At 40.4% G+C, this 10,023-nt stretch overlaps 1 protein-coding gene across 1 annotated transcript in view; it reads left to right on the top strand.

Moving 5' to 3' along the window:
• The window catches only part of tfa (transferrin-a), a 14,366-nt gene extending 4,792 nt beyond the window's left edge, over positions 1-9,574 (top strand). Inside the window, exons 2-18 of the mRNA XM_008285750.1 lie at positions 703-747; positions 854-1,002; positions 1,746-1,848; positions 1,949-2,140; positions 3,193-3,322; positions 3,518-3,573; positions 4,393-4,556; positions 4,739-4,889; positions 5,022-5,185; positions 5,284-5,380; positions 5,470-5,490; positions 5,965-6,129; positions 6,485-6,635; positions 7,589-7,656; positions 7,748-7,929; positions 8,933-9,125; positions 9,225-9,574. Coding sequence (XP_008283972.1) covers positions 708-747; positions 854-1,002; positions 1,746-1,848; positions 1,949-2,140; positions 3,193-3,322; positions 3,518-3,573; positions 4,393-4,556; positions 4,739-4,889; positions 5,022-5,185; positions 5,284-5,380; positions 5,470-5,490; positions 5,965-6,129; positions 6,485-6,635; positions 7,589-7,656; positions 7,748-7,929; positions 8,933-9,125; positions 9,225-9,268 — 2,070 coding nt within the window. The 5' untranslated portion in view covers positions 703-707 and the 3' untranslated portion in view covers positions 9,269-9,574. The remainder of the gene's footprint in view (positions 1-702; positions 748-853; positions 1,003-1,745; positions 1,849-1,948; positions 2,141-3,192; positions 3,323-3,517; positions 3,574-4,392; positions 4,557-4,738; positions 4,890-5,021; positions 5,186-5,283; positions 5,381-5,469; positions 5,491-5,964; positions 6,130-6,484; positions 6,636-7,588; positions 7,657-7,747; positions 7,930-8,932; positions 9,126-9,224) is intronic.
• The last annotated feature ends 449 nt before the right edge of the window (positions 9,575-10,023 follow it).

Below are 10,023 nucleotides of genomic sequence, written 5' to 3'. Positions count from 1 at the left end.
AAAAAAAACAGATCAATTTACAAAAAACATACGATGCAATTCTGCGTTTTAAACTGTCCAACACCACAAAGTAGCTCCACCTCCAACAAGGAGAGTTAAACACACATTAGTGACTCAGATCCGGGGAATATTTTGCTGTTGGATTTTGGAAATACAGTTTTTAACTCGTAAAAGAGTATTTTTACACTGTGCTATTAATGTTTCATTCACCGTTGCTAAAGCTGATATCGAATTCGTAGCCATTTGAAAGATGTCAATGCAAAAGCACTCAAAACTCATCCATAGGTGCAGTTCAAACTCTTTGCTGCTGATTGTGTTGACCTGTATGACCCGACATGCAGCCTGATAGAGACTCAAATCCCGTAACCGATCACCCAACTTCCAGAAAAAGTCAGCAGAAGCACATTCCTCTGCACGTGTTGCTGTTTTGCACGACTACAAAGTGTGCAAAGCCATAGTTGGAAATGCTGCCTGTGAATTTCCAGTATGTGGAAATTTGGGGGAATGCAATCTCTCTATCTCTCTCTCTCTCTCTCTCTCTCTCTCTCTCTCATTACCACTAAAGTACACACCCACGCACCCGCACACGCACACATTAGGAAACCTGAGCAAACTGTGGCATTTTATCTCCAGTCCCGGTCCAGCCAGGTTTGCTATAAAAGGCAGAGCAGCCTCTCTGACAATCTGCTCTGCTCATCACAGCCGACATGAAGCTTCTCCTCTGCGCCACGCTGCTCGGATTCCTCGGTAAAGACTGGCACATTTTTTCTTATTTTACATCACACACTGATTAATTGATGTATTTATTTTCAATTTTGTAAATACCTAAACTGACATCCCCTTGCATCCACAGCCACCGTGCTGGCGGCTCCAGCTGAGAAGGTGAAATGGTGCGTCAAGTCGGACGCAGAGTACCAGAAATGTTTGGCTCTGGCAACTGCAGCTCCCGCGTTCTCCTGCGTGAAGAAAGACAACACCATCGACTGCATTGTTGCGATCAAGGTGAGAAAGTTATTCAGAGCTATGCAAAAATACTACCAATGTCTGATTTCATCTTTTTAGCCTTTGCGGAAGGCTGAGCAGTGGATGCTGCAAATGCAAAAATGCAAAAATGAATCGTGCACTGATGAATAAACAAGCGGTGAAAGAAGGACTCAGGTGCTTTGCTGATTTAGAAGCACTCATAGTTCTTCAATATCACGATTCAAACATCACTGCAAGTTTGTTCTGGATTCAGAAGCTTGCTTAAGTAAAAGCAGAAAGTCAAAAACTATGAAAAATAAAATAAAAATCTGATGTAAAAGTACTCATTGGATCTCATTTTCAGACTTAAAGAAGGATTTTAAAATCAAAACAATTTGATAAAAGAGAAATACTGAAGCACTAGTCCTTTCAAAGTGTGCAGTATTTGAGTAAATGTACTCAATTACTTTCTGCCAAAAAAAAAATCAGTCTTGCATTTAAGAAAAGAACATATATGTATCAACAGTGAAAGCATTCATTATGCAATACATAATAGCTGTATATTAGTTTACAACTAGTAGCATTTATGGTGGATTTATTTCAAACTGCTTTTAATACTGTTGTCAATGGACCCTTAAGTTTTTGAAACCGCATCATAGAAGTTGACTCCTGTAACTGCATTTAATTACCAACAAAAGACATATGAAAAGATTCCGCACTCAGATTAAAAATGCTGCTGCTGCTGCTGCTGCTGGTTGGTGATAATTAGTATTCTCTGGCAGGCCGGTGATGCAGACGCTATTACTTTGGATGGAGGCGACGTTTTCACCGCTGGACTGAACAACTACGACCTGCAGCCCATCATTGCTGAGGACTACGGCACCAGTATGTGGTCTTTACTGATGTAATAAGCAACGTGGGTGCCATTATGAATAGCTAACAAGATGCTTTAACTGTTTAAAACATCTTCTTTGCGTGCGTCTAGCTTCCGACACCTGCTACTACGCCGTCGCTGTTGTGAAGAAGGGCAGCGGATTTGGCTTCAGAGATCTCAAGGGGAAGAAATCTTGCCACACTGGTCTGGGAAAATCTGCCGGCTGGAACATTCCCATCGGAACTCTGTTGACCATGAACATACTCGAGTGGGCAGGCATCGAGGACAAACCTGTGGAGGAGGGTGAGTGACTTGTTTTTACACTGTCCTCGGACAAAAGCTGACACTGAGGTCAAGCGCTCAGCTTTTTGTGGGACATTAGAGCTTTTAGACACCTCCGGGGCAGTTTGACGTTTTTACTGTCTGGAGTCAGATAGGAGGCTGGTCTTCCTCAATTCAAGGAACTTAATTGTTTAATCTATGCATAACTGGGGTGTGAAATCACCAAACTGTGGTTTACTGGGAGTTAGAAGAAGTTAACCACCCAACAGGGACTCATAACCCTTTGAACAAAGTCAGTTCAAGTCAGTTTCTTAGCTGATGTCAGCTTTTTTATTCTCAGTATATTTAATTTTTTGAAATTAGTCCACTCTAAAAGCCCACCTTATGATCATTTATGACAACTTGTGATACACTGTTGCCCATAAAGTTGGAATAAAATGTTGTTTTTTTTACCTCTTCTAATGAAGTGATTGTGACAATGCAACTTTATTGATATCACAACATACAGACAATATATATCACAGTAAAATTAAACCACAATTAACTTTTTTTTAACTTTGTGTTCAGGCTTAAACTAAATTGGGGGTATTGAACACCAGGATTAAGGCTTTTGTTTCAATTTTTCAACCTTGGTCAAATAACAGGAAACACATATTCGAGGGGATTTCATGCACTAGAACGTCCAATATTGCTCTTTTAAATGCCACTAATATTGAGTCTGGCCACCCCTGACACAGATCAATGTGTTAAGACATGGTGGCATACTGTCCACCAGCTTGTTGACTCTTCGACTCTTCTGTCAGATCCTGAAGTCAGAACTGGTTTCACCTGAGTAACTGGGACTCAGTATGTGATCATTGCACCTGGTCAAAAGTGATGACTTATATGTGTATAAATAGAAATAAAAAGAGGGATGTGTCTGATAACAAAAATCATTCCAACTTTATAGGCAACGGTGTACATTTCCCTTTATATTCTAAATTTAAAAAAAAAACAACACAGATTGATTCTTTGACTTGCAGCAGCACTGTGTCTAATGTCTTTGCTTGCGTGCTTGCTTTTTTGTTTCACAGCGGTGAGCAGTTTCTTCCAGGCCAGCTGTGCCCCAGGGGCAACAAGGGGCAGTAAGCTGTGTGAACTGTGCAAGGGAGACTGCTCCAGGTCTCACAGCGAGCCCTACTATGACTACGCCGGAGCCTTCCAGTCAGTACTAGTCTGTCTTTGATGCTTCTCAGTTGTCACTTTTATTCATCTTTATCATTTAAACTCATCTAATTGTCCCTTCTGGGTTTTTTTTAAATATATATTTTTTTAATACCTTATTTGATGTTTTCTTATGGATAAACACAAACAAGCCTATGAGGTGGATGTAACTCTGGATTGTTCTGCCTCATATAGGTGTCTGGTGGAGGATGCCGGAGAAGTGGCCTTTGTGAAGCATCTCACCGTACCTGGTCAGTATGATGCCAATATGGATTCTAATATGTCATCAAGTATTGAGCTGATAAGTTGTTCTAATTCTGTTTTATAAAACAACGTACCCGGACCTTGACTAGGTCAAATGTCATGCCAAGTGTGCGGTTCTTCTTTTTTTTCCCCGCTATCCACATTTTACGTATCTTCATACTTGTTAATAACAACAAAATTCAGGCTGTCAGGCGGAACTATCACATCAATATGACGACAGCTGAACGTTATGTAGCTTCTGGAGCCATAATTACAGAAAAAAAATATTAGAGACAAACCAGCTCCCATTTTTATTATTCAAATAAATGCATTAGACATTCTAACATTTTACAACTTGTGATCCACTTTACCATTTTAGAGGTGAGTTTTTATTGTTGTAATCATTGACTGGAGATGGACTATAACCTCTTCAGAGCTGGCGGCCACATGGACATCACATTTTGGGTTATATTACCACAGTAGTTAATTCTTTTTTTTAATGTTATTATTTTATCATTATTGTTGTTTTTATTTATTTATTTATTAATTACTATTTTTTCAATAGATTTTTATTTTTTATATTTTTTATATTTTTTATTTGTTTTTATTTTTTCTTTATATTTTAAAAAAAAGTATTCTTTTTTATCTTTTATTAAAGAGAAATAATAATTTTAAAAAATGCATATCCAACAAGAGCTCGGGTCTTATAAGGTTAAGAAGGTTATATCTGTTTTGTAATTCTTTACCAAATCAGCAACTTTAACAAATTCTGGCAGTAAGAAAAATGTTATTTGTAAGTACAACTTTCTGCTATGTCGCACATCCAGATGCTGAGAAGTCCAAGTACGAGCTGCTGTGCAAGGACAACAGCAGAGCACCTATCGACAACTACAAGACCTGCAACCTGGCCAGAGTGCCGGCTCACGCTGTTGTCACCCGCAAGGACGCACAGCTGGCTGAGTTCATCTGGACAAGCCTCAACGGAGTACAGGTAAACAATCTATAGTTACTAGTTAAAGTTATTTGTACGACATAGTGAGCAAGTAGCAGAGTCGACGACTTGACGAAATGCTGCACTTTTGTAACAGACTTCAAAGTGTAACTTGTGTTTCGGTTGCCTCACGCTGTGCTCGGTGCTTTCACAACAGCTTAACTTACTCGGTGTCTTTGCAGGGCTTTAACCTCTTCTCGTCAGAAGGCTACACAGGCAAGAACCTGATGTTCAAGGATTCAACAACGAAGCTGGTGAAGCTGCCCCCAAACACAGACTCCTTCCTGTATCTGGGCGCTGAATACATGAGTGTCCTCCGCTCCCTTAAGAAAGGTACTGAAAAAAAAACAAAACAAGCATGACAAGCACACAGATGTATATAAAAATCCTGCCGAAAAAAAGAACACTTTTATTAAACAGACATCAGCCTGCATGTTTCTGATTATGTTGCGCTTCGCTCTCCAGAGCAGCTGCCAGGCACTGTATCCCCTGCCATCAAGTGGTGCGCTGTGGGCCACGCCGAGACCGTCAAGTGTGACACGTGGAGCATCAACAGTGTGGACGGTGAAAACGCCGTCATCGAGTGCCAGAGTGCTCCTACAGTTGACGAGTGCCTGAAAAAGATTATGGTAAAGTCCGATGAAAATATAGAAATCTTTTTTTTTTTTTTGCTCCATTGTGTGGAATTTGTCTCCCTGATTATGTGCTGTTTGAATTGTCGGTGCAGCGCAAAGAGGCTGATGCGATGGCAGTGGACGGAGGACAGGTGTACACAGCCGGGAAGTGTGGTCTGGTTCCTGTCATGGTGGAGCAGTACGAAAACAGTACGACGGCACAGCGCATCGTCACAAAAATCCTGTGTTTACTTAAACCTATTCCACATGAATAATAAGTGCATCTTCTCTCTCCGCAGACCTGTGCAGCAGTTCTGAAGGTAATAAACTTAGCCTAGATTACAACATTGATAACTTAAAGAACAAAATAACAGTATTTTCACTCGTATAGAATGATTGAAAAAGGCATAAAAAGGGCATCATTTAACTGTAACGCTCCCATCAATGACCATTAAAAAAATCTACCTGTGTCTACTGTATACATATAATTCCTGGAAATGTTTCCTAGAAAGAGCTGGGGTTTTTTTTCAATTCGAAGAAAAAATATGAAATTTCTCAAAAAGAAAAGCTCACCATGTCCAGGTGCCCTACTGCACAATGGCTGAAAGAGGTTCTGTTTGCAGTTAACTGGAGTAATTTCAACATTTTCCCTATAATGATAATATATACTAGAGTTTATTTGTAAATTAAGCAGCAACATTGTCTACTCTTTTATAACAATTAGTCTAAATTAAATTAAGTTTAATGCACTAATGGTTTTCTGATGCCATCGTGTCCTGTGCTGCCACTCTCAGGCGTAGCCTCCTCTTACTACGCCGTCGCTGTGGTAAAGAAGAGTTCAGGGGTGACCTGGGAGACCCTGCAGGGCAAGAAGTCCTGCCACACGGGCATGGGCAGAACAGCTGGCTGGAACATCCCCATGGGTCGCATCTATGAAAGGACCAAAGACTGTGACTTCAGTAAGTGACGTCTTGAGTTTGAAATTACAAATATGTGAAATTAAAAAGAACAACAATTCTGCGCAGACAAACCTTAGTCGTACATTTTGATGAAATTTGGGGAAATCTGTGGTCTTGCTTATAAATTAATTTGATATATATCCAAAACCACATTTTAAAAAATCATTATTTAACGTCTCCCATAATATTTCCTTGTTCTCAATCGTAAAGTGTGTAAGGTATGTAAGTTGAGATTCTCCAGAGTCAGATTCCTTGTTTGCGTGTACAACCTTCTGATTCTGATTCTACAACTGTTGTTTTTAAGAGAAGGAGTCGCTCTTTTTCAGCCTCTGACTGCGTCTCTTCTCATCCTCAGCTAAGTTCTTCAGCAGTGGCTGTGCCCCCGGAGCCGATGCCAACTCCCCGTTCTGCAGCCAGTGTGCCGGCAGCGGCAAAGCTGTGGGAGACGAGGCCAAGTGCAAAGCCAGCGCTGATGAGCAGTACTACGGCTACGCTGGAGCCTTCAGGTACAGTGAGAGGCAGCAGTGTCTCTGCATCAAATACAACACAGAAAGGAGCAGCCTGGCCTTCTTTTGAAACTCTTTTTGTGCTGGGTGTAAAGTTCAAGACGTTAGTAGCTAGGGACTGGAATCAGACTGAAACAACTGGCCTATAGCTTAGTAAAGCTGACTAGATAATGTGTTTTATCTCTTTTACTTTGCACACAGATAGAATTGTGTTTGCCAAGAATTAGCTACAGCATTGTGCCCAGAAGGGACATGGAGAAAGAAAAGAAAAAACAGAGAGAGGGGGAAAAAAATGGAAGTATCTTCTGCGAGATGTCGCAAAACTTTCTTGGGAAAGTCACGTCAATCTTATTGGATGTTTTGTGAAAACTGTGCCTCTTGCTAAGCACTGCTTGAATGTCTTTATAGTTTAGGCCGTTTCCAAAATAAAACTCTAGTATGGGTGGGTGTCTTCCATCGTCTCCATACTGCCAAAAAGACCCAGAAGTTACCGATAGTTTTACGAGATCTCACAAAAGTTTTTGCAAGATCCCGAGAAAGTTTTTTGACATCTCTCAAAAGATACCTCTATTTTTTCCCTCTCCCTGTTTTTTTTCTTTCTCCGTGTCCCTTCCAGGGTTCCGTAATGCCCTCCCTAAAACCAGAAGTGATTCTTTTTTTTTGTTTGTGTATGGCTCAAGGAAAGGTGATGCTCCTGTATTAATAAGTGAGCTTTAGGTGTGCTGACAACTGGTTTGCTGCAATCTCGCTGCTTGTTTCTTTATGCTAAGCCTCCAACTACTGCTCCAGTTATAAGACGCAGACATGACAGCGGTATTGACATTTGTATTTCACAACAAAGCACATATTTAAAAAAAAATCAATAATGAATGTAATTGCTTGTCCAGAGAACCCTTATAAGGTTGGAAACATCCACATTGTTATTCCTGAATATGCTTTTCCTGTCATTATAGATGCCTGGTTGAAGGTGCTGGTGATGTTGCCTTCATTAAACACACAATCGTTAAAGAAAACAGTGACGGTAAGAGGCCGACACTGACCTGTATTCACACCATCGCTCTGCTGTTTTCAGTGAATGTAAGTGTTCACCTGAGTTCTCCTTTTTGTCGAAGGTGTTGGGCCAGCGTGGGCCAGCGCCGTGAGCTCTGGTGACTACCAGCTCATCTGCCCTGGGAAGGAGCCAGCGGAAATCACTGATTTCGCCAATTGTCACTTGGCCATTGTGCCTGCACACGCTGTGGTGACTCGTCCAGAGAGCCGCGCCGACGTGATCCGCATCCTCCAGGACCAGCAGGTCAGTGGCAGGCTTTAAGATCATTCTAAGTTTTGGATACATGGAGTGGGACTTGAGCGGGTTTTTGAGTGGAAGGTTACTGCCACGCCTGTTTTTAAGGAAATAACTGAATATTTGCAGATTTATCAAAGTAACATTCAGGTTCAAGTGCTGAAATGTAATATTTTGAATTTTCTTTTATTCGCTCAGCAGCTGAGCTGCATTTTGCTTGAAATCCATTCGAACTAACCACCAAAATAACTGTCAGTTACCTTTGTGACAGTAAACTAATGTATTTGCCTAATGTAATCACTGCCCCTCTGATCATGATTGAGCACTGCCTATTCACAAACAAACGAGCTGTTAATCAAATCACCACAAACTGGCTGACCTGATAAAGGGACTGTGGATGCATGTGGAGCCTCTGAGCAGCAACTTTTTGGTTTGTTGGTGTCCTATTCATCTCCTACACACCAGCGAGCTGCATTACTCAGCAGAAAATTCATCAGCAAGTTTTAATAAATCAAATTATCAGTTCAGTCCTTTTTGCACCTTGTGCCAAGGTTTTTAAAGGAATCAGTGTTTCTGTGGTTTTGTTGAATATTTGCAATTTTAGCTCTTCATTTCTAATGATAAGATTTATTTATCTATCTATCTATCTATCTATCTATCTATCTATCTATCTATCTGTGTATTTATTTAGTTAGTTAGTTAGTTAGTTAGTTAGTTAGTTAGTTAGTTAGTTAGTTATTTTAACTTTTTCACCAAACTAGAGAATGATAATGTGGCTTTGAGAAATCTGTACACTATGGATGTACAGCAGAATATCAAGTCCAGCTGTCGAACTAATAGATAAAAAATTCTGGGTCAAATGCTAAAATTGTCTTTTTTTGCACAATTTTGCACATAAATTTTTTTTTAAGTAAACGCTGTTGATCTGTGTTACTGATAAGATGTCTGATAAACAGCATTATGCAAAATCTAAACATACATTTTTAACCTAAATGTTGTTTTTCCTTTATAGGCCAAGTTTGGATCCAGTGGCAGCGATCCCACATTCAAACTGTTCCAGTCAGACCAAGGAAAGAACCTCCTCTTCAAAGACTCCACTCAATGTCTGCAGGAGGTTGCAGCTGGAAAATCCTACGGGCAGTTTTTGGGACCAGAGTACACCAACGCCATGGCCTCGCTCAGACACTGCAGTGACTCGACTCCAGGTGACTGTGGCTCAGATCAAGAACAGCAAGTCAACATATGTTATAAAATCTTATTCTTTATTAAAATGTTTATTGGATTTTTCTTTCTCTTCCCTACAGATCTGGAGAAATCTTGCACTTTTCACTCTTGTCAGCAAGCCTAACGGTGACGTGGACCCCGCGGCGCCTCAGTCGGCTCTCAGCCATTCATCCGCCTTACCCACACTTCCTACACTCGACCCAAAAATTGCATTGACTTTTTTATTGCTGATCTTGTTGTAGGTCTGTTTTTAGAAGTACGATCAACACGGAGTTCCGTCATCCCGCAGATCATCAATCACACGATCGATCACATCCACATGTAGCTATTTTCATGCTGTTGAAACAAAATGTTAAACTGCTTTTGTTATTGGATCAACTATGTTTTGTGACACGTCTGACTTTTCTCAAATAAAACCTTTTAAATGCTCGTTTATGGTGATGGTATGTTTTTATTTATTTATTTTTTTAGAAATTTAACCTTTATTTCACCAGGAGAAGGCTCGTTGAGATTAAAAATCCTCTTTTTCAAAAGTGTCCTGGCCAAGACAGGCAGCAGCACAATTGACATCCACACAGACATCACAGTCATTATACACGGTGAGATGAAATTTAGAAGATATAAGAAACGAACATGTCAGAAGAGATCAGAAACATAACTAGCAAAAATATATATCTTTCAAAACATCTAGCAGCTCTTGCAGTTTCCGGTCTTTTTGTGAAGTGTTCCAGGTGGAGGGAGCAGCGGATTTACTTTCTTTCCCCGTTCAGTTCCAACCTTGGGAACAGACAGTTGCAATAGATCCTGTGACCGCACATTATAACCACTTGCAGCTTTTGTACAAATAAAAACCTGGAAATAACGAGGAAGCAAGCCTAA

This window comes from Stegastes partitus, unplaced genomic scaffold (genome assembly GCF_000690725.1).
Source record: "Stegastes partitus isolate 25-593 unplaced genomic scaffold, Stegastes_partitus-1.0.2 Scaffold415, whole genome shotgun sequence".
Taxonomy (NCBI): Eukaryota; Metazoa; Chordata; class Actinopteri; family Pomacentridae; genus Stegastes; species Stegastes partitus.
Note: the sequence above shows the minus strand (reverse complement) of the source record. Positions and strands in the feature narration are given on the sequence as shown.